Source organism: Ornithorhynchus anatinus, chromosome 1 (genome assembly GCF_004115215.2).
Source record: "Ornithorhynchus anatinus isolate Pmale09 chromosome 1, mOrnAna1.pri.v4, whole genome shotgun sequence".
Lineage (NCBI taxonomy): Eukaryota > Metazoa > Chordata > Mammalia > Monotremata > Ornithorhynchidae > Ornithorhynchus > Ornithorhynchus anatinus.
Window position 1 is genome coordinate 180,622,146 of NC_041728.1, and position 24,222 is coordinate 180,646,367.

At 66.2% G+C, this 24,222-nt stretch overlaps 1 protein-coding gene across 3 annotated transcripts in view; it reads right to left on the reverse strand.

Moving 5' to 3' along the window:
- USP37 (ubiquitin specific peptidase 37) overlaps window positions 1–24,222 on the reverse strand; it is a 98,462-nt gene that overhangs the window by 15,759 nt on the left and 58,481 nt on the right. For all 3 annotated transcript variants that reach the window (XM_039913507.1, XM_039913504.1, XM_039913505.1), the window contains 3 exons: window positions 6,577–6,721; window positions 3,030–3,288; window positions 703–869 (listed from right to left, as the gene is read on the reverse strand). In XM_039913507.1, coding sequence (XP_039769441.1) covers window positions 703–869; window positions 3,030–3,288; window positions 6,577–6,721 — 571 coding nt within the window. The remainder of the gene's footprint in view (window positions 1–702; window positions 870–3,029; window positions 3,289–6,576; window positions 6,722–24,222) is intronic.

A 24,222-nucleotide genomic window follows, 5' to 3' on the forward strand; every position in this document is an offset into this window, starting at 1 on the left:
GGCAGACGGGTGGCGGGGCCGGGACTGGAACCCAGGTCCTCCCGACTCCCAGGCCCGGGCCGTGTCTACCAGGTGGAGCGGGGTGGCTCGGCGGCAAGAGCCCGGGCTTGGGAGTCAGAGGTCGTGAGCTCTAATCCCACCTCTGCCACGCGTCTGCTGTGCGACTTTGGGCGAGTCGCTTCACTTCTCTGTGCTCCGGTCACCTTCCGTCATTCATTTCCGACCGTATCCGTTGAGCGCTTACCGGGTGCAGAGCACCGCACTAAGCGCTTGGAGAAGCAGCGTGGCTCGGTGGAGGGGGCCCGGGCTCGGGCGTCGGAGGTCACGGGTTCGGATCCCCGCTCCGCCCCCCCCGTCAGCCGGGTGACCGTGGGCGAGTCACTTGACTTCTCCGGGCCTCAGTGACCTCATCTGGAAAACGGGGCCTAAGCGCGAGCCTCCCGCGGGACCACCCGATGACCCCGGATCTCCCCCGGCGCTAAGAAGGGTGCTCGGCACCTAGTAAGCGCTTCACAGATACCGACATCATCATCGTCGACGATTCCATTTAACTATTTCGCCGCTGCCGCCGCCCACCCGTCCCGTTGCGCCGCCCGCCTGCCCCGTTTCGACCGAGAGCCCGTCGCCCGACCGCGCGTTCCGCGGTCGGCGCCCGGTGGGTACGCCCGAAGGGGAGGAAAGGGAGGCGGATCCGGGCCTCACCTGTTCCTGGAGGCTCTGGGCCAGGGCCTGTTGAAGCTCTTGCTCCTCCCTCTCCCGCTCCATGTCGTACTGCTGGAGCCAGGCCACCTCCCCCTGGGAGCCCTCCGGGGTTTTGTTTTCCTTGTTCTCGTCGAAGTCTTTGGTGATCTCGGGGAAGCCGGCGGGACCTGAGGCGGCGGGAGAACAAATGAAAACCGCGGCGGGCATCCCGGCAGTCGCGGCGGCGGCGTCCGTCCGTTCACTCGTTCGGTCGTACTTATCGGGCGCTGACTCCGTGCAGAGCCCCGGACGGGGCGCTCGGAACGGACAACTGGGCAACGGAGAGAGACGGTCGCCGCCCGGCGAGGGGCTCGCCGTCCGAACGGATACCCGGGAAGCGCTTACGACGCTCGGCGCTCCCCCTCGGCGCCGAGCGCCGTCCTGGGCGCCGGGAGAGACGCGAGGCCGTCAGGTCGTCGCCCGCGGGGCTCCCGGTCTCGATCCCCGTTTGACAGAGGAGGACGCCGAGGCCCGGAGAGGTGAAGTGACTCGCCCGCGGTCACCCAGCTGACGAGCGGCGGAGCCGGGATCCCAACCCACGGCCCCCGACCGCCGAGCCCGGGCTCTCTCCACCGAGCCACGCCGCTTCTCTAACGATTAACTGTACTCGCCCAGATGCAGAGCCCCGTGCTCCGCACACGGCAGCCGCTCGATTCGTCCACTCGGTCGGATTCACCGAGCGCTCACCGTGTGCAGAGAGCACTGGACCGAGCGCTCGGGCAACAGACAGAGACAATCCCTACCCGACGACGGGCTCCCGGTCTAGAAGGGGGGAGACGGACAACGGCAGGACCCAGTGAATAAGCGTCTCAGACCGCTCGGCCGCTGTTCTGAGCGTGGCCTCGTGGCTAGAGCCCGGGCCCGAGCGTCTGAGGGAGCCGGGTTCTGATCCCGGCTCCGCCACCTGCCTGCCGGGTGACCTCGGGCGAATCGCTTCACTTCTCTGGGCCTCGGTTCCCTCCCCTGCCGAAACGGGGATTGATCCTGTGAGCCCCAAGCGGGACCTGGACCGTTTCCAACCCGACGGGCTTGGCTCTACCCCGGCGCTTAGGACAGTGTCCATTTCCCAACTCTCTCTCCGGTGCCTAGCACGGCCCTCCGCACCCCGTAAAACGGATGCGATCAGAGAAGCGGCGGGGCTCAGTGGAAAGAGCCCAGGCTGGGGAGTCGGAGGTCGCGGGTTCGACTCCCGGCTCTGCCACCTGTCAGCTGGGTGACCGCGGGCGAGTCGCTTGGCCCCTCTGGGCCTCCGTTCCCTCATCTGTCAGATGGGAACGAAGACCGGGAGCCTCACGTGGGACGCCCCGATGACCCCGCATCTCCCCCGGCGCTCAGAACGGTGCTCGGCACATAGCAGGCGCTTAACGGATACCAACGTTATTATTATTATCATTATTGCTAAGTGCTTAACAGATCCCCTTAAAAAAACTAAAGGAGGTAAAAGGAGGGTACAGTTCCAGGCGGAAGGGTGTGAGCCTGGGCTGACGAGGAGCGGCGCGACTTGGCGGAGAGCGCCCGGGCTTGGGAGTCAGAGGTTGTGGCGCTTAACGGTAAAAAGTAAGAGCTTAATAATGACGACGATGATGATGATGATGATGATGATGACGGCATCTGTTAAGCGCTTCCTACGTGCAGAGCACCGTTCTAAGCGCCGGGGGAGATCCGGGGTCATCGGGCCGTCCCTCGTGAGGCTCCCGGTCTTCACCCCCGTCTTCCAGATGAGGTCACCGAAGCCCGGAGAAGCCAAGTGACCCGCCCACAGTCACCCAGCTGACAAGGGGCAGAGCGGGGATTCGAACCCACGCCCACCGACTCCCAAGGCCGGGCTCTTTCCACCGAGCCACGCTGCTTAAGACATACCGATACGATTATTCCGATGATGGCGCCCCCCCCCCCCCCCCCCCCCCCCGGAGGCCTTCCCAGACTAAACCCCTCCTTCCCTCTTCTCCCGGTCCCATCCGCGCCGTCCCGACTCGCTCCCTTCCTTCATCCCCCGACCACTTAGGCCCATCGCCGTTATTTCTTTCTTTCTATTACCGTCTGTCTCCCCCCCTCTAGACTTTAAGCTCTTCGTGGGCGGGGAACGCGTCTCTTAGAATCGCGCCCTCCCCAGCGCTCAGCCCAGCGCCCCGCACACGGTCGGCGCTCGATAAACACGACCGAACGGAGGAGCGATCGACCCTCTTCGGGGAAATCGTCGTGGGCCGCCGCCCCCCCCCCCATCCGCCCCCCCAATCCGGGCTCTTCTGGCCTCCCCGCCCCCCCCCCCCCCCGGCGGCGCGGCCTACCCGGCTCCGGGGCCGGCCTGGGCCTGTCGCCCTCCGCGGGGTCCGGGTGCGGGGGCGTCTCCTGGCCGTCTTCCTCGGCGAAGCCGGTGTCCGGGCTGCTGGTGGGCTTGTCGTCGGCGGCGAGGACGTCGTCGGGGCCGGGGGCCGGGGGCCCCTCCCTCCTGCTGATCTCCAGGACGGCGGCCAGCACCTCGTCCTCGCTCAGCCCCTCCAGGCCCGCCTCGCCCCGGGGCCCCTCCGCCTTCCCGCGTCTCGGACCCTGGGGGGGGGGGGGAGAACGGAGCAGACGCGGAGGGTGGGGGGGGGGGTCGCCCGAAGCTTCGGCCGGGGCGAGCCGCTCGGTGACAAGAAAGATAACGGCATCCGTGGAGCGCCCGCTACGCGGCGACCCCCGTCCCGAGCGCTGGGGGGAGATACAGGGTCGTCGGGTCGTCCCACGTGGGGCTCCCGGTCTTCATCCCCGACTTACCGATGAGGGAACTGAGGCCCGGAGAAGTGAAGGGACCTGCCCAAAGTCACCCGGCTGACAGGCGGTATCCGACGCAACGCATTCATACCTAATAGACCCCGCAGTAGCTACTATACACTGGGAGCCTCCCGCGGGACCACCCCACGACCCCGCCTCTCCCCCGGCGCTCAGAACGGCGCTCGGCGCGGAGCGGGCGCTTAACAGGTGCCAACGTCGTCATCGTTAGAAACGAACGGAACTATAGGCGGGTACGTGTAGACATCACCGTCCGTTTACGCAGCGGAACAGGAGAAGCGGCGTGGCTCAGTGGAGAGAGCGCGGGTCGCGGGTTCTAATCCCGGCCCCGCCTCCTGTCGGCTGTGTGAGTTTGGTTGGGCAAGTCGCTTCACCTCTCCGTGCCTCGGCTGCCTAAAACGGGGACCGGGACCGCGAGCCCCTCGTGGGGCAACCCGATCACCTCGTAGCTACCGCGGTGCTTAGAAGGGCGCTTGGCACACGGTAAGCATTTAACGAATACCACCGTCGTCATCGTGACTTGATATGCATTATATAACGTCCGGTATATTACGCGACGATGATATACTGTAACATCACAATTACACAATACGCCATACCGTATATTGACATGCGCGTCGCATAACGCATTATATGATGATACGATCTATTACACGAGGCGGCACATGAAGCGCGATACACCGTCCAACGTTAGACGCGTTACACAATCTGTCACACGCAATAACAACGATGACGACAGCGTCGGTATTCGTTAAGCGCTCGCTACGCGCGGAGCGCCGTTCTAAGCGCCGGGGGAGATACGGGGGAATGAGGCGGTCCCCCCGTGAGGCTCCCGGTCTTCGTCCCCATTTTCCAGACGAGGGAACCGAGGCCCAGAGGAGCGAGGTGACTCGCCCACGGTCGCCCAGCTGACGAGGGGCGGGGGCGGGACTCGAACCCACGACCTCCGACTCCCAAGCCCGGCCTCTTTCCGCCGAGCCGCGCCGCTTCTCTGGTACGATGCGTCACGTAACACCTGTCAGGACGTTACCTTATATAACGCGCCGTACCGTGCACATTCACGTACGGTGCGTATTTCACGACAGGACGTACGAGGGATCATTACGACGTACACCGCATCCGATACGACACCACACACACGGTGTAACAACCGTGGAATTTGTTAAACGCCTCCCACGCGCCAGGCGCGGCTCTGAGCGCCGGGGCGGAGACGAGCTCATCGGGTCGGACGCGGTCCCCGTCCCAGGCGGGGCTCCCGGTCCTCGTCCCCCTTTCCCGGATGAGGGAACCCGAGGCCGGGGGCAGCGAAGCGACTCGGCCGGGGTCCCCCGGCAGACGGAGCCGCGGCCGGAACCCGGGTCCTTCTGACCCCCGGGCCCGGGCTCTAGCCGCTAGACCGGGCTGCTTGAGAGACCGCCCCCCTCTCCCCCCCCCCCCCCCCCCCGCCCTCAGGGAGCTTCCCACCCAGCTTGGGGTCCGGCGGAGAGAGCCCGGGCCCGAGCCTCGTGAAGGTCGCGGGTTCGAATCCCGGCCCCGCCCCTCGGCGGAGCAGATCACTTCGCTCGTCCACGCCTTCATCTCCCCATCTGGACGACGGGGACTGAGACCGAGCCCCACGCGGGACGGGGACCGGGTCCCAACCCGATCGCCGTGCGCGCTCCCCTCCGCCGGGGGGGCCTTCCCGGACTGAGCCCTCCCTTTGCGTCCTCTCCTTCCTCCCCGTCGCCCCGACTCCCTCCCGCTGCTCTCCCCCCCCTCCCCGCCCCACGGCACCCGTGCGTATTTATCACCCTTTTCATTTCATTAACGATGCGGGTCTAGCTGTCGTTCTCAGGCTCGGCGGCAGGAGCCCGGGCTCGGGAGTCAGAGGCCGTGGGTTCGAATGCCGGCTCTGCCCCTTGGCAGCCGGGTGACCGCGGGCGGGTCACTTCACTTCTCTGGGCCTCGGCGGCCCCGCCTGGAAAACGGGGACCAAGACCGGGAGCCTCACGTGGGACGACCCGACCAGCCCGTGTCTCCCCCGGCGCTCGGGACGGCGCTCTGCACAGAGTGAGCGCTTAACCAATGCCGACACTGGGCAGCAGCCTGGCTCGGGGGAAAGAGCCCGGGCTCGGGAGTCAGAGGTCGTGGGTCCTGATCCCGGCTCCCGCCGCTTGTCCGCTGTGTGACCTGGGGCGATTCACTCCACTCCTCCGGGCCTCAGCGACCTCGTCCGGAAGACGGGGATTAAGAAAACGGGAGCCCACGTGGGACAGTCTGATGACCCCGTCTCCACCCCAGCGCTTACAACGGTGCTCTGCACATAGGAAGCGCTTAACGAATACCCTGATTATTTTATTTATCTGTTTCAATGCCGCTGACGCCTCGCTACTCGTTCGGGCTCGTCCCGTCTGTCTCCCCCGTCCTGGACCGGAGCCCGTCGCTGGGTAAAGACTGTCTCGATCCGTGGCCGAACCGGACTTTCCGAGCGCTCGGCCCGGCGCTCCGCACGCAGTAAGCGCTCGATAGGTACGACTGAACGAGCCAATGACTGAATGACTCTTGTACCGACCCCAGAGCTCAGCCCAGTGCCTGGCACACGGTAAGCGCCGCACGGACGCCAAAAAACAAAAAGGAGCAAGCCGGGACCAGGAGCCGACCGTCCTGACTGCCGGGTCCGCGTTCTTTCCACGAGGTTTATTTGAGCAATTCGGTATCTGTTAAGCGCTCGCTACGCGCCGAGCACCGTTCCGAGCGCTGGGATAGATCCAGGGTCATCACGTCGTCCCACGGGAGGCTCACGGTTAATCCCCGTTTCACGGACGAGGTGGCTGAGGCCCGGGGGAGTCACGTGACTCGCCCACGGTCACCCGGCCGTCGAGCGGCGGAGCCGGGGTTCGAACTCATGACCTGTGACTCCCAAGCCCGGGCTCTTTCCACCGAGCAAACCGGAGGGATCGTCGTCTCCTCGCCGCGACGAGGGAACGCGCCCTTTAGCCGCCGGACCGTCCCCTCCCGGGCGCCCGGCACGGCGCCCCGCACCCGGCGGGGGCTCCGTCGACACGACCGGACGCACGACCCCACCTTCTCCGGCTCCTCGGGTTGCGGCTCTCTGCCGGACGCCTCGCCGGGCCTCTGGGCGGGAGCCACCGAGCGTCTGAGGAGCTCGTCCTCGCTGTCCGAATCCAGGTTGCAGGCCGCGGAGCTCTTCGATCTGAACGTGAACTTCCTGCGGAAGGAGACGGCCCCGCCGACGGGGACGAGACGAAAACCACGGCGGTCACCCCCCCGCGCCGGGGCCCGGCGGCGCGGACGCGGCCCGGGGGCCGGGGGGGGGGGGTGGGGGGGGTGACGGGTTCCGACCCGGGGGAGCCGCTTCGCTTCTCCGGGCCTCCGTCGCCTCGGCGGGGACGGAGACCGGGAGCCCCACGCGGGACGGGGACGGCGTCCGACCCCGCCCGCCCGGATCGTCTGTTCGGTCACTCGTTGGACGGTACTCGTCGAGCGCTTGCCGCGTGCGGACTCAGCGCACGGAACGGAGGGTCCGGCAACCGAGAGAGACCGTCCCCGCCCGGCGACGGGCCCGCGGTCTAATCGCGGGAGGCGGACGCACGGAAACGGGACGACGTCGTCGCGGTCAACGGAACCGAGGGGACCGACGCCTCGTTCCCAACGTAAATAGGGGAGTGAAAATCTATCCGAACGAGTCCGGATCCGGCACCCTTTACTCGCCCCTCCCTCCGCTCCACAGCGCGCGCGCGCGCGCGTCCGGGGTCATCGTTTAAGTCCCCGTCCGCCATTCATTTCACGTACCGATGGCCGTCTCCCCTTCTCGACCGCAAGCTCGCCGCGGTCACGCGCCTACACCGGACGCTTCCAGAGCTCAGCACGGCGCTCCGCGCGACCGTGACGACGATGACGTCGGGATCCGTTGAGCGCTTACTAGATACCGAGCACCGCCCTAAGCGCCGGGGCGGGCGCGAGGCCGCCGGGCAGCGCAGCGGCGGCCCGTAGGAAGCGTTCGGAGAAGAGCGCCGTTACCGTCATCGCCCCGGAGCCCCTCGGGGAGCTGGGTTTCCCTCTGCTCCTCCCCCTCTCCCTTCCCCTCGGCACCGTCCTCGTCCGCTCATCTGTATAGATCTTTATGCCCCTATTTATTTCGTTAATAAGATGCCCGTCCCCTCGATTCTATTTATTGCTAGATGTTCATCCCCTTCCTTCTATCTGTCGCCCCCGTCTCTGTCCGTCCGTCTCCCCCGATCGGACCGTGAGCCCGTCAGTGGGCGGCGACCGCCTCGATCTGTTGCCGCATCGTCCGTTCCGAGCGCTTAGTACGGCGCCCCGCGCGTGGTGAGCGCTCGATAGAATGCAGAGAAGCGGCGCGGCTCGGTGGGAAGAGCCCGGGCCTGGGAGGCGGAGGTCACGGGTTCGACTCCCGGCTCCGCCACTCGTCAGCTGTGGGGCTGTGGGCGAGTCGCTTCGCTTCTCTGGGCCCCGGTTCCCTCATCTGTAAAATGGGGATTAACCGCGAGCCTCACGCGGCGGGACGACCCGATTCCCCTGCATCTACCCCGGCGCTTAGACCGGCGCTCTGCACGGAGTAAGCGCTTAACAGATACCAACGTTATTAGTGTTATTTACTATTGAATGAATGAATGAATGAATGAATGACTGGGAGCAAGTCACTTCCCTTCTCCGGGCCTCAGTGACCTCATCTGGAAAAGGGGGATTAAAAACCGGGAGTCCCACGGGGGACGACCCGATCACCTCGCATCCCCCCAGCGCTCGGAACGGTGCTCGGCGCACGGTGAGCGCGTAACGGACACCGCGTTATCGTCGTCACCCCCCCCCCCCCATTTTACAGCCGAGGGACCTGAGGGCTAGAGAAGTGGCTTCCCCAAGGTCACCCGGCCAAGGGGGCGGAGCTGGGATTCCACTCAGTCGGCGGGGATTCACGGGGCGCTTACGGCGTGGCGCGCGCCGTACCGACGGCGCGGGAGAGGGCAACCCGACCGCGATCGGGCCCGTTCCCCGCCCGCCCGGTGACGGAGCTGCCCCGTCCCCGTCTGAGACGTCCCACGGCCTTCCGGGCTCGGGGCCGGGGGGGGGGGGGGGGGGGCGCGCCTCCCTAGTCCCGGCGGAAAAACCGGGCCCCTGGAAATCGGGAAGCATCCTCCGCCGGGGATTGGGGTGGAGACGGCCAGCGGGGCCTCGCGGAACCGCCGCCCGCCCCCGCGGAGGGGGAACGGCGGGAAGCCCGCCGCGCGCGGGACACCGTACCGAGCGCTCCCCGCACGCGGGACACCGAACCGGGCGCTCGACAGGGTGCGGGCAGGGACCGTCCCTCTTAACTCTCTTTTCTCTCGGGAGGCAGCGTGGCTCGGTGGCAAACGCCCGGGCTTGGGAGTCGGAGGTCACGGGTTCGAATCCCCGCTCCGCCCCTCGTCAGCCGGGTGACCGGGGGCAAGTCGCTTCCCTTCTCTGGGCCTCGGTCCCCTCGTCCGTCAAATGGGGATGAAGACCGTGACCTGGCGCGGGACGGCCTGACGACCCCGCGTCTCCCCCAGCGCTTAGAACGGTGCCCGGCACCTAGTAAGCGCTCAACAGATACCAACGTCACTATTATTACTATTACATCATCACCCACGGCCGAACTGGACTTTCCGAGCGCTCGGCGCTCCGCCCACGGTAAGCGCTCGGTGAACGCGACGGAACGAATGAAGGCCGCGGGCTCTCGCCCCGGCTCCGCCGCTCGCGTGCCGTGTGACCTCGGGCGAGTTACGTCACGCTTCTGGGCCTCGGTCTCCTCGTCTATAAAATGGGGATCGAGACCGTGAGGCCCGGGCTGCGTCCCGCCTGATCGGGTCGTATCTGCCTCGGCGCTCAGGACGGAGCCCGGCACGCGGTAAGCGCTCAGACACACCGCCAGCTCCTCGCGGGCGGGGACCGCGTCTCTCCGCTGTCCCGCCGTCCCCTCCCGGCGGGGCGCAGCGGACAGGGTCCGCCAGCCGGAGGGTGGCGGGGTCTAATCCCGGCTCCACCACTCGCCCGCCGTGCGACCTCGGGCGGGTCCCTTCGCTCCTCTGGGCCTCGGTCCCCTCGTCCGGCGAATGGGGACGGGGACCGCGTCCAACCCGATCTGCCCGTGTCCGCCCCGGCGCTCGGGACGGTGGCCGGCACACAGAGAGCGCTTAACCAACACTCTAATTCTCTTATCCTCACGGTGCTCTGCACGGGGTACGCGCTCGATTAAATACGGCCGACTGACACCGTAAAAAGGGGAAAAGGCACGGGGCCTCCGGGGTCCGGCGGGGGTCCAGCCGCTGCCTCGACCTCCCCTCCTGGATTCCCCTCCTGTGGACGCAGAGTGAGCGCTCCACAAAAACCGTGACGGGAACGACGACCCTCATTACGACTCCGAGCCCCCGCCGCCCCCGGGAGGTCCTCCCCGCCCGACCGCCCGACGTCCCAGTCGCCGTCGAGCCGGAAGCCACCGCTGCCGGCGTAGGGCGGTTGGATCCCCTCCCCTCGGCCCCGGACGCGCAGACGCGATCGCTCGCGGCCCGCGGTTCCCCCGTCGGGATGAGGGCCGAGCCCCCTCCCCGTTCAGGTCGGCCCCGCCTTCTGGCCTCCGGGACCCCGGGCCAGCTCAGCCGCCGGAGGATCGGGCGGGAGGGGACCCGCGGGATTCCCACGGCGTTCCCGATCCGAAGCCCGAGCGGTCGTCCGCCCCCGGCGCTTGGGACGGCGCCCGGCACGGGGTGGGCGCTTGATGACGGCGGCGTCCGTTAGGCGCTCGCTACGTGCAGAGCCCCGTTCTAAGCGCTGGGTCAGATACAGGGTGATCGGGTCGCCCCCCCGTGAGGCTCACAGTTAATCCCCATCTTCCGGATGAGGGGACCGAGGCACAGGGAAGCGGAGCGACTCGCCCACGGTCCCCCGGCTGCCGGGTGGCGGAGCCGGGAGTCGAGCCCGTGACCTCCGACTCCGAGGCCCGGGCTCTTTCCACTCAGCCACGCTGCTTCCCCTAACCGATCCCACGATGGCTACTGTCATCTCCCCGCCCCTCGCCCGGCGGCTTCACCGCCGGGACCCGACGCCCCCTCTCCGCCCGCCCGCCCGCCCGCATCCCGTCGCCAGTTCGGGTCTCACGAGACGGAGACGGCGCCGAAGGGGCCCGGGCGACGGGAAGGCCGAAAGCGGGGTTGGCCGTTTCTTCTCTAGCGGCCCCGCGGGGATGATGATCACGGTATTTGTTGAGCGCTTACTACGTGCAGAGCACTGTTCTAAGCGCTGGGGTAGATCCCGAGTAAGCAGATTGTCCCACGTAGGGCTCACCTTTTTTAATCCCCATTGTTACAGGGAAGAGCCCGGGACTCGGGGGACCTGCGCTCTCACCCCGGCTCCGCCGCCTGCCCGCTGCGTGGTCTCCGTCTCCTCATCCGTCACACGGGGACTCGATCCCCGTCCTCCTCCCTGCTCAGACCCGGCGCCCCTCGAGGGACGGGGACCGGGTCCGACCGCCCCGGCGGCGGCGGGACTCGGCGGGTTAGCAAGCGCTTAAAAACTACCCTCGGAAAGAAAAATGTCGGTATCTGTTAAAGCGCTTACGACGCGCAGGGCACCGTTCTAAGCGCCGGGGGAGATACAGAGTCAACGGGCTGTCCCAGGTGGGGCTCACTGTCTTCGTCCCCGTTTTACAGATGAGGGAACTGAGGCACGGAGAAGTTAAGCGACCTGCCCACGGTCCCACAGCCGGCAAGTGGCGGAGCCGGGATTCGACCCCGGGACCTCCGACTGCCGAGCCCGGGCTCTTCCCGCCGAGCCGCGCCGCTTCTCTCACCAACAGATACCACAGTAACGGTAACGATGGCGCGCGTTAAGCGCCTACCGTGTGCGAGGCACCGTCCGAAGCGCTGGGGGAGATGCGAGATGATCGGGTTGGACACGGGCCCCGTCCCACGCGGGGCTCACCTTCTTAATCCCCATTTTCCGGATGAGGTCACTGAGGCCCGGGCAAGTGGAGGGACCCGCCCGAGGTCACCCGGCGGACAAGCGGCGGAGCCGGGATTAGAACCCACGACCCGACCCCCGGCCCGTGCTCCGTCCACCGGGCCGTGCTGCTCCCGCAGTCCCACCGACAACTTCGCCTGCCCGGGCCGCCGCCGCCGCCGCCGCCGCCCTCCGAAATCACGGTCGGCAGGCGCTTATCACGTCCCAGGCACTGCTCTAAGCGCGGGAGCAGACCGTTGTCGGGTAGGGCTCGCCTCGGTCGCTGAACTGCCCTTTCCAGACGCTCAGTCCAGTGCTCTGCGCACAGCGAGCGCTCGATGAGAACGACCGAACGAATACAAGCCAGACAGGGTCGGACCCGCTCCCCGTCCCACGTGGGGCTCACGCTCCCCGTCCCCGCCAATTTACGGATGAGGGAACCGAGGCCCGGAGAAGTGACTTGCCCGAGGTCACGCGGCAGACAGGCGGCGGAGCCAGGATCGGAACCCGTGACCTTCCGACCCCCGGGCCCGCGCTCCGTCCCCCCGAGCCACGCTGCTTCTCCGGGACAGGGAGCGTGGCTCCCTCAAGCTGTTCCCAAGCGTCTGCATCACGAAGGGGGCCTCGGAAAACGCATCTTCGGGTGTAGTCATTCGTTCGATGGTATTTACTGAGCGCTTGGAATGAACGGGTCGGCAACAGGTTTCCCCAGTTGGGATCTGAGGCTGGTCTTCGCTTTTTTTAAATGTACGTATTTATACAAGCCAGAAGTTACTGCAAAAATGAGCTAAATCGCCGACCTTCCCCCTACGGCGCTGAGGGAAAGGAAAGCGTCTTCCACCTCTGTTGTAATATATCCTCCCGGGCGTTTAGTACAGGGCTCCGCACACAGTAATGATAACAGAAATAATGTCGGTATTTAAGTGCTTACTACCCGATGACCCCGTATCTCCCCCGGCGCTTAGAACGGCGCTCTGCACGCAGTAAGCGCTTAACAGATACCAACATCATCATCATTATTATTATTATTATTCTCATCTGTAAAATGGGGATGAAGACGGTGAGCCCCACGTGGGACAACCCGATTCCCCCGTGTCTACCCCGGCGCTTAGAACGGCGCTCTGCACGCAGTAAGCGCTTAACAGATACCAACATCATCATCATCATCATCATCATCATCACGTGCCGAGCGCCGTTCTAAGCGCCGGGGGAGATACGGGGTCACCAGGTTGCCCCACGTGAAGCTCCCAGTCTCCGTCTCCATTTTCCAGATGAGGGAACTCAGGCACCGAGAAGTAAAGTCACCCGGCTGACAGGTGGCGGGGCCGGGATTAGAACCCAGGACCTCTGACTCCTAAGCCCGCGATTCTTCCACTGAGCCGCGCCGCTTCTCTCAAGCGCTCCGTCGGCTCATCCCATCCTAATAAGAAGAAGAATCATGGCATCCGTTAAGCGCTTATGCGGCAGGCCCTCTTCTGAGCGCCGGGGGAGGGACGAGACGATCGGGTCGGACGCGGCCCCCGGCCCGCGTGGGGCTCACGGTCTCGGTCCCCATCTTACGGACGAGGGGACCGAGGCCCAGGGAAGCGAAGCGACTCGCCCGAGGTCACCCAGCGGACAAGCGGCGGAGCTGGGAGAAGGACCCGTGACCTTCCGAGGCCCAGGATGATAATCGCGATAACAACGTTGGTATCCGTCAAGCGCTTACTAGGTGCCGAGCGCCGTTCTAAGCCCCGGGGGGGGGGGGGGGGGGGGAGATATACAAGGTCATCGGGTCGTCCCACGAGGGGCTCCCGGTCTCCATCCTCATCTGACGGATGAGGGGACCGAGGCCCAGGGAAGCGAAGCGAAGCGACTCGCCCGAGGTCACACGGCCCCGTGCTGCTTCTCCCACCTCACTTCACTGATCCTCGCATCCGCCGGACGATCCCTCTTCCCCGCTTCGGGGCCCTACCGACGGCCCGCCTCCTCCCGGGGGCCTTCCCAGACTGAGCCCCGCTTCTCCTCAGCTTCCCCTCCCCCTTCTCCTCTCTGCCCCCCCCCCCCCTTCCCCGCCCCACGCCCCTTATGCCTATAGGTACCTACCCGCGATTCCATTTACTTCTAATAATAATAATGTCGGCATCTGTTAAGCGCCCGCTACGTGCAGAGCACCGTTCTAAGCGCCGGGGGAGATACGGGGTCATCGGGCGGTCCCACGCGGGGCTCCCGGTCTTCGTCCCCATTTGACGGATGAGGTCGCCGAGGCGCAGAGAAGCCAAGCGACTTATGACGATACCGGTATCCGTCGAGCGCTCACTCCGTGCAGAGCCCCGTTCTAAGCGCCGAGGTGGATACGGGGTCATGGGGTCGTCCCACGTGGGGCTCCCGGTCTTCGTCCCCGTTTGACGGATGAGGTGACTGAGGCCCGGAGGGGCGAAGCGGCTTGCCCACGGGCACCCGGCTGACAAGTGGCGGAGCCGGCATTCGAACCCGTGACCTCTGACTCCCGAGCCCGGGCTCCTCCCGCCGCGCCGCGCCGCGTCTCCACCGACGCCCGTTGGCGTCTTTCGCTGTCCGGCTCCCCCCGCCCGCACTGCGAGCTGGGACCGTCTCTCCCCGCTGCCGTGCCGACCTCTCCCAGGCGGTTAGTCCAGCGGTCTGCACGCGGCAAGCGCTCAGTAAATACGCCCCCTCTCCCTTCGCCTCCCCTCAGCACCGTGCTCATCCGCTCATCTGTCTATATTTTCATTACCCCACTTATTTTGTTAACGAGCTGCACATCCCCTCGATTCTACCTCTCGCCATCGTTCCTGTCCGTCCGTCTCCCCCGATCGGACCGCGAGCCCGTCAGTGGGCGGGGACGGTCTCTACCCGTCGCCGAATCGTCCATTCCAGGCGCTCAGTCCGGTGCTCTGCACATGGTAAGCGCTCAGTGAATACTACCGAATGAACCAACGAACGAATCCGCACCATCCCGGCCCGCACCCTCCGCTCCTTTCTGGCGCCGGTTTGCTCCCCGGGGCCCCGATGGCGCCTATCTGGCCGCCGGCCCCCTCCCCGAGGCCTTCACCGAGGCCTTCCCCGATTGCCCCCCCCTTCCCCCGGCTCCCGCTCCCTTCTGCGCAGAGCACCGTTCTGGGCGCTCGGGGAGATGCGGGGTCATCGGGTCGTCCCACGGAATAAGGCTCACTGTCTTAATCCCCATTTTACAGACGAGGGAACCGAGGCCCGGAGAAGTGAAGCGACTCGCCCACGGTCACGCGGCCGACAGGCGGCGGAGCAGGGATTCGAACCCGCGACCTCTGACTCCCACGCCCGGGCCCTTTCCACTGAGCCACGCTGCAGAAACCGCCCTCCTCCGCTCCCTTTATTCACCCCGCCTTCGGCCCCACGGCGCTTACGTCCGTACCCGCTATCATCAACTCTGTTGCGCCGTCCCCTCCCAAGTGCTTAGTCGGTCCAGCGCTCCGCACCCAATAAGCGCTCGATAAATACGATCCGTTGACTGCTTTTCCGGGCGGCTACCTAAGTGGGCCTTGTTTTATATATATATATATATATATATATACACACACACACACGCACACATAATAATAATAATAATGACGTCGGTATCGGTTAAGCGCTTCCTATGCGCAGATCACCGTTCTAAGCGCCGGGGGAGATACGGGGTCATCGGGTCGGCCCCCGTGGGGCTCACGGTTTTCGATCCCCATCTGACGGATGAGGCGGCCCGAGGCCCGGAGGAGTGAAGCGGCTCGCCCACGGTGCCTCGGCTGACAAGCGGCAGAGCCGGGATCGGAACCCGTCGCCCCCGACTCCCCAGCCCGGGCTCCTCCCACTGAGCCGCGCCGCTTCCCCCGTATATACGACGACAATGACGACGACGGGTACCGAGCGCCGGGGTGGATCCCAGCGAATGGGGTCGGACACGGTCCCCGTCCCGGGTGGGGCTCCCGGTCTCCACCCCCGTTTGACGGATGAGGCCCAGAGAAGTGATGTGACCGGCCCAAGGTCACACAGCAGACGGGCGGCCATGCCGGGATCAGAACCCGTGACCTTCTGACTCCCGGGCCCGGGCTCTCTCCACTACACCGTGCTGCTTCGCCTAGGTGCGCGTGTGACGTTCAGACAGACACGTAATCTGCGCAAATGACGAATGTATCATAATAACGTCACCCAGCGCTTACTCCGCGCCAGGCACTACGCCAAGCGCTGGGTAGACGGGAGCAAATCCAGGTGGAAGCAGCCCTTGTCCCCCGTGGGGCTCACGGTCTTAATCCCCATTTTCCAGATGAGGCGACCGAGGCCCAGAGAAGTGAAATGACTCGTCCCAGGTCACCCGGCAGACAGGCGGCGGCGCGGGGATGATAACGTCGGCATCCGTTAAGCGCTCGCTAGGGGCGGAGCCCCGTTCTAAGCGCCGGGGGAGATCCGGGGTCATCGGGCCGTCCCCCGGGAGGCCCGCGGTCGATCCCCGTCTTCCAGGCGAGGGAACCGAGGCCCGGAGAAGCGAGGCGACTCGCCCTCGGTCACCCGGCCGACGGGTGGCGGAGCCGGGAGTCGAACCCACGACCTCTGACTCCCAAATCCCGGGCTCCTCCCGCCGAGCCGCGCCGCTTCACCCAGGTCCTTGCGGACTCCCAGGCCCGGGCTCTAACCACTAGACCGCGCCGTTTCAGGACCATCCGCCGTCCCTGCAGCCAGAACCGCCGAGGCGCCCCGTAAGGCACGGAGGAAAACCTTCCCCTCGGGGTCCGCTTCCCGTGACCTTGAGGAAACCTGTCCGTTTCCCCTCCGGGGGGGGGGGGGGGGGGGGGGAGGAGGGGGCAGGGGAAGCCCCGCGGCGCGCCTCCGAGACCTCACGTTAACGGTCTCCTTTCAGTCGGGCCGAAAACGACTTAAAGGGAGGGGGACAGCAGCGGTTCCCGAAAACGACAATAATGACAGTAACGTCGGCATTCGTCCGGCGCTTACTATACGCAGAGGACCGTTCCGAGCGCCGGGGGAGACACGGGGGAAGCGGGTCGTCCCACGTGGGGCTCACGGTCGTCGTCCCCGTTTTTACAGACGAGGGAACCGAGGCCCGGGGAAGCGGAGCGACTCGCCCGGAGCCCCGCGGCCGACGGGTGGCGGAGCCGGGATTCGAACCCACGACCCCGGACTCCGAAGCCCGTGCTCCTTCCGCTGAGCCGCGCTGCTTCCCCACGGTCGTGACGGGGAATGACTATACGTCAGCATCACGGCATGCGCTACAATAATCTACGATACATAGGTAGTACCGTGACAGATTAAATAACCACAACAACGTCGGTATCCGTTAGGCCCCCGCGCCGCGCCGAGCGCCGTCCCGCGCGCCGGGGGAGACGCGGGGCCGTCGGCCCGTCCCCCACGGGACCGACGGGGGCGACCGAGGCCCGGAGAAGTGAAGCGACCCGCCCGGGGCCGCCCGGCGGATCGGGGGCGGCGCCGGGATGGGGACCCACGACCCCCGACTCCCCGGCCCGGGCTCCTTCCTCCGAGCCCCGCCGCTTCTCTCTGAAGAGCCACGGGCCGATACGGACTACGGAGGAGAACGCTCGCCCCGCCCCGCCCCGCGCGCGCGCACGCCCCCGAAGTGAATCCGGGGGCGCCGACGCCGAGACGGAAAGGGTCCTCGCCTCGGAGGGGCCCGCGCCGGGGGGAGGAGCCGCCGCCCCGGCCGCCGCTTCCACCCGGAGTCCCGGGAATCGAGTCGCGCGTCGTCCCCTCGCGGGGAGGGCCCGCCGTCCGCTCCGCAACACGACCGTGCCGAGAGCGGGAGGAGAGAGGGAGGTGGGGAGGGGGAGAGGAAAAGAAAGATGGGGGGGAGGAAGGGACAAAAAAATAAAACTAAAAAAAAAAAAATCCCCCCAAAGGGATCCTGGGAACGTAAGACATCAAACTCACCTACGGGGAGCAGAAGTGCCGACGGGGCAGGGATTCGCCATTTGGGAGGCTCTCGGTGGTGGAGAGCTATTAGGAAATCAAAGCGTCTACTGCCACGGGATTAGATGGGGAACGAGACGTTTCGGTCCGCCACCCCGAGGAGCCCCCTCTCGGGACGGCGCCCGGAGGGTACCCGGGACTCCGTCGGCGTCGGCTCCGAGTCGAGCGGAGGCCCGTCCGTCCCGCGTCAAAACTCACCTGCGCCGGGGGCGCGGAGGCGGCGACGGTCCGCCGCCCGCGGGTTTCCGCCGCGCAGACCCCGCGGGTCCGCCGCCGGGGGTCGGGGACGACGGCTCTCGGACGCCGCTTTCCCGCCGGGCGTCCCCCCGCCCGGCGGCGCGTCGATACCTCCCGCCGAGCGGTACGCTCCCGATCCGCCCGGCGCTCAATCGAAGCATCCGGAGAGAAGACGGGAGCCCCGGGCCGGACTCCTCGCTAACCGTTCCGCCGCCGGAGGCGAAGGCCGGGCCGGGGTCCGCACAGAAATATAGAAATATCTTTTTGGCGCGATGAGCGCGTTGGGGCGGGGCGGGGGGGGGGGGGGGGGGGAGCGAGCTCTTCGACCATCCAAGAGTTCCCATCCGACCGCCGACCCCGACCCCGGAAACGTCGGGCTAGGAAAGGCAGCGTTCCTACCGACGGGGGGGCCGTCGGCGCCGAGGGAAGAGAAGAACCCGAAGCGGGGGGGGCCGGGGGACGGGACCACCGCACCGAAGACCCGGGGCGTCACGGTCGAGGAGCGGCGCGGCCCAGCGGATGGGGCCCGGGGGTCCGAGAGATCCAATCCCGGCTCCGCCTCCCGTCTGCCGGGCGGCGGGTCCGCTTCACTTCTCTGGGCCTCGGTTCCCTCACCCGTCGACCGGGGATAGAGGCCGCGGGACACCCGACCCGGTTCGCTTCTATCTACCCCGGCGCTTAGGACGGTGCCTGACACATAGCGAGCGCTTAACGAACACCGTCGTTCGTAATTACTGTTAGCTGGCGGAGCAGATTTCTGGTTTTCTGCGACCGTCACCCGTGGTTATTGGGATCCCGGTCCATGTTTCGGGAGGGAGGGAGAGGGAGAGGGGAAGGGGGAGGGGAGGGGAGGGCGAGGAAACGGAGACGAGGGAAAGGGAGAGGACGGAGAGGGAGAGGGGGAGATGGGAGAGGAGGGAGAGAGAGGAGGGAGAGGGATGGAGGGAGAGGGATGGAGGGAGAGAGAGGAGGGAGATGAGGGGGACAAGGGAGAAGAGGGAGAGGGAGGAGAGGGAGAGGGGAGGGGAGGAGAAGGGGGAGAGGAGGGGGAGGAGATGGAGAGGAGGGAAAGGGAGAGGAGGGAATGGGACAGGAGGGAATGGGACAGGAGGGAGAGGGGAGAGGGAGGAGGGACAGAGAGGAGGGGGAGGGAGGGAGGGAGGGAGATGAGGGGGAACAAGGGAGAGGGAGGAGAGGGGGCAGAGGGAAGGGGAAGGGGGAGAGGAGGGCGAGGAAATGGAGAGGAGGGAACGGGAGAGGAGGGAGAGGGAGAGGAGGAAACGGGAGAGGAGGGAACGGGAGAGGAGGGAACGGGACAGGAGGGAACGGGACAGGAGGGAACGGGACAGGAGGGAACGGGACAGGAGGGAACGGGAGAGGAGGGAACGGGACAGGAGGGAACGGGACAGGAGGGAGAGAGAGGAGGGAGCGGGAAGGAGGGAGATGAGGGGGACAAGGGAGAAGGGGGGGGAGAGGAGGGCGAGGAAATGGAGAGGAGGGAAAGGGAGAGGAGGGGGAGGGAGAGGAGGAAATGGGACAGGAGGGATTGGGACAGGAGGGAATGGGACAGGAGGGAGAGAGAGGAAGGAGGGAGGGAGAGGAGGCAGACGAAAGAGAGGAGGGAGATGAGGGAGAAGAGGGAGAGGGAGACGAGGGAGAGGGAAGGGGAGGAGGGGGAGGGAGGAGAAGAAGGGGAGAGAGAGAGAGAGAGAGAGAGAGAGAGAGAGAGGAGGGAGAGGGAGAAGAGGGGGAGGGAGAGGAGGGAGAGAAGAGGAAGAGGGGGAAAAGGAGAGGAGGAGGGAAATGGGGGGGGGGGGGAGGGAGTGGGAGAAGGATGAGGAAGAGGAGTCTCATGTTTATAGAATCGTTCAGCCCCCACGAAATGGAGAAGCAGCGTGGCTCAGCGGAAAGAGCACGGGCTTTGGAGTCAGGGCTCATGAGTTCGAATCCCAGCTCCGCCACTTGTCGGCTGTGTGACTGTGGGCGAGTCACTTCACTTCTCGGTGCCTCAGTTCCCTCATCTGTAAAATGGGGATTAAGACCGTGAGCCCCACGTGGGACGACCTGATTCCCCTGTGTCTACCCCAGCGCTTAGAACAGTGCTCGGCACCTAGTAAGCGCTTAATAAATACCAACATTATTATTATTATTATTATCTTTCCTCCCTAGTTAACTACTCCACACACTCTCCCGCAAGTCGTCGTCCCCGTCCCCCCCCCGGGCCCGCCGCCCGGCCCCAGCCCGAGCCCGACCGGCTGCCGGTGCTCTGCCGCGGGGGTAAGTCAGAGGGGTCCGGGAGCGAGCCGGCGCGTGGAAGCCCCGGTGAGAATCAGGGGGACGAGGAGTCGGGGAAGCCGCCGCCCGCTGCCGTCCGTCGCCCTTCGGATTCACCTCCGCCCTCACCCCGCGGCGGCGGGATCCCCCCCCCCCGGACCTCCCCGGGCTTCCCCGGAAGGGACCGCGGCCCCCGGTCCGGGCAACGCCCCGGAGGCCGACCGCCGGGCCGGGCCGTCGGCGAGGCCGATCCGGAACGGGGGAGCCGCGGACGCCGAGGGCACGAGGCGGGGAGTCCGAGGGCTCCGGGTCGCGCCCCACGCGCCGCAAGGAGAAACGACGGCCACGGACGCCCAAGCCGCCTCCTCGGACTCTCCCCCGGGAGCCCGACTCGGGGTTCTTCCCGGAATCCCGCTCTTCCCGGGAACGGCCCCGACCCGCTCGAGACAGCAGGGGGACGTGTCTACTCCGACCGCCCGTCCGCGGAGGGTCTCTCGCGGCGACCTCTCGAGCGTGCGGGGAGGCGGCGGGGCCTGATGCCTCGCTGTGGGCCCCCCTCCTCCCAGAGGCCTTCCCTGACCGAGCCCCCGCCCCCCCCCCCCGCCCCTTCTCCCTCTCCCTTCCGCGGCGCCCTGCCTCGCTCCCCCCGTTCGCCTGCTCTGTCGATTCATCTTCTACTTAATCCATCGCCCCTCCTAGCCCCGGAGCCCTCGCCTCTAACGTTTATTTCTACCGTCCGCCTCCCCCGCCGGATTGTATAAGCTCGTGGTGGGCAGGGAAGGTGTCTGTCGTTCCGCCGTCCTCTCCCGGGCGCTCAGTACGGCGCTCCGCGCGCAGTAAGCACTCGATGAATGCAACCGAACGAACCGACAGCAGAAGGGGCCCGGGCCGGCTCCTCCGAGAACCTGCCGCGTGACCTCGAGCAAGTCGCTCCGCTTCTCCGGGCCTCAGTTTCCCCCTCCGCAAAAATGGGGATCCCTCCCTCCTACTTAGATGACGAGGAGACCCGATCTCGCATCCGTCCCAGAGCCTAGCACGGAGCAGGCGTTTGGCGGATCCCACGGTTACCGGCACGATATTCTTCCGCGGGTGTCTCTCGGCATTCACCTCCCGCTAGAATCCGCTACGCCCGGAGGGGCCGGCACGGGACGCTACGGCTGCGTCGCTCCTTCCCGAATCTCCGGAGCACCTCTCCGACGAGAAGCCGTCTTCTGCCCGTCGGGGTTCTTTTCTCGGTTCAGTTTCGGGGGGGGTTTTTTTTTTTTTCTCCCGGCCCCAGACGGTTCACGTGGGTCGGACCCTATCGCGGCCAGCTCGACGTTAACCGGCCCGTTGCCGGGCGGGAAGGGGCCCGAGCTGACGATTCCTCTTTCGAGGCCCCCTCCCCCCCCCCCCCGCCCCCCCACCTTCCCGGCCGCCTCCAGACCGCTTAAGAACGTATCTTTCGATCCTACGGTAGAAATGACCTATTTACTCATATCAACGTCCCCATTAACGTCCGTATCCCCCCCACAGGCCCGTGAGCCCGTTACGAGCGGGGAACGCCCGTATCGTAAATGGCATCTCCTCAGACACGTGAGACCGTCTGTTGCTATCCCGTACCCTCCCGAGTGCTCGGTACAGCGCTCGGCACACCGCGAGCGCCCGGCAGATACCCGGCGAGTGAAGGTCTTGTCTCCCCCATCTAAGCCGGCGCGCTCCCTGTGGGCGGTGAGCATATTACAAATGGCTTATCTATTCGTGTTAATATCCGTCTCCCCCTTTAAGACGGAGGGTTCGTTGCGGGTGGGGAACTCACTCGTTCGTTCAACAGTATTTACTGAGCGCTCACGACGGGCAGAGCGCCGGGCTAAGCGCTTGGGACGGACGGGTCGGTAACAGACAGAGACGGTCCCTGCCCTGCCCTCTGACGGGCTTACGGTCCGATCGCCATGTTAGGCTAGTCGATCTAATCAGTGCATTAGAAGGGAATACGTGAGACGCGATGGACTTGTTCACATGAACGCCTCTCTTCCCCTCCACGACGGTGAGTGTGTCGTGGGTGGGCAGGGTGTCTACTAAATTACTATCCCGATGGCACGTTAAGCGCTCGCCGTGCGCCAAGCGCCGTTCTGAGCGCCGGGGAGGCCTGCGAGGTGCTCGGGTTGTCCCACGTCGGGCTCCCCACAGCAATCCCCATTGCACAGACGAGGTAAACTGAGGCACGGAGCGGGGCCGCGACCTGCCCGAAGTCACACCGCTGCGGAACCGGGATCTGAACCCACGCCCTCGGACTCCCAAGCCCGGGCTCTTTCCGCTGGGCTACGCGGCTTCCCTTCCGTCGGACTGTCCTCTCCCAGACGCTCGGTCCAGTGCTCTGCACACAGTAAGGGCTCGCTAAATGCCGCTGACCGATTAACCAGTGGATCGATAAGAACGAGCAAGCCCTCGATAACACCGACCGATCGATCGGACCTGACTGGTGAGCGTTCCATAGATACCGACGGCCTGATGGACGAGAACCGACCGGCAAGCGCTCGACGAATACCACGGACCGATCGGTCGAATGATGACCGGTCGGTCGACCGACTGAAACCGACCGGTGGGCGGCTCGCTAAACCTCACCGACCGACGGATCGATCGACGGGAACCGACTGGTAAGCGCTCGATAAATACCGCTGACCGGCCGGTTGACCGGTAACCGATCGATCGACTAGAACCGACAAATACCGCCGACTGACTGACGGATCGATCGATAAGAACTGACTGGGAAGCGCCCGATAAAGACCACTGTCGGCCGACGGATCGGAACCGACAGGTAAGCGCACCGACTGACCGATGGACCGATCGACGACAACTGACTAGCAAGCGCTCACTGAATACCCCCGGCCGGTGGAACGATAACCGACCGGTCGGGCGATCGACCGAAACTGACCGGTGAGCGCTCAATAAATCTCGCCGACCGATCGACCGCCGAGGTCCGACTGGCAAGCGCTCGATACGTACCGCGGCCCGGCTGATCGACGACTGACCGTTGATCGACCGGAACCGACGGGTTAGCGCTCACGGACCGCTGGCTGACGGATCGCTCGACAAGCACCGACCCGCGCTCGATAAATACCGCCGCCCGGTTGACCGGTAACCGATCGGTCGGTCGGTTAGAACCGACGGGCGAGCGCTCAAGAAATACCACCGACGGACGGATCGATCGATAAGAACCGCCTAGTGAGCGCTCAATAAACAGCACTGCCCGGCTGACCGCCAACCGACTGCTCAGTCGATCGATCGGAACTGACGGGTAAGCGCCCGATAAACACCGCCGACGGACGGATCGCCGGATGAGAACGGACTAGCAGGCGCTCGGGAAATACGATAAGAACTGACCGGCACGTGCTCGATAGATACGGCTGACGGATCGACCGGTCGATCAGAACTGACCGGTAAGCGCTCGCCAAAGGCCTCCGAACGGACGCAGCGAGCGCTTAGAGGACACCAACGCCGTCATCGCCGGCCGCCGCCGACCGACCCGGCGGCCCGTTCCTTCGTCCGATCGTCACCCCGGAGCGCTCCCCGCGGGCAGAGCGCCGGACTAAGCGGCGGGGAGAGTCCGACAGATGCGAGGGACGCATCCCCCGCCCACCCCGAGCTCGCAGACCTGACCGCCTGGTAAGCGCCCCCCCCCCCCCCCCAAATTCCACAGACCCGCCCATGGATAAGAACCGACCGCCCGCCCGGCAGGCGCCAGAGAAGCAGCGCGGCTCAGCGGGGAGAGCCCGGGCTCGGGACTCGGGGGCCGCTGGGTGACCGTGGGCAAGTCGCTTCGCTTCCCTGGGCCCCGGCGACCTCGTCTGTACGGCGGGGACGGAGACCGTGAGCCCCACGCGGGACGGCCCGACGACCCCGGATCCCCCCCCGGCGCCCGGCGCGGCGCCCGGCACCCGGTGGGCGCTCGACGGATACCGACGTTGTCGGCGTCGAGTCGCTTCACGGGACCTCGGCGGAAAAGACGGGGACTGAAAATTCCGAGTCCCGCGCGGGCCGACCCGACGGCCCGGCGTCTCCCCCGGCGCCCGGCGCCCGGCGCCCGCTCGACGGATACCGACGTTGTCATCGTCGAGTCGCTCCACGGGACCTCGTCGGAAACAAGGGGGACTGAAAATCACGACGCGTCCCACGCGGGCCGACCCGACGACCCGGCGTCTCCCGCGGCGCGCGGCGCTCGGCCCGCGGCGGGCGCTCGACGAGCACCGACCGTTCCCTTCTCCGGGGTCCGGTTCCCTCCCCCGCAAAGCGGGGACC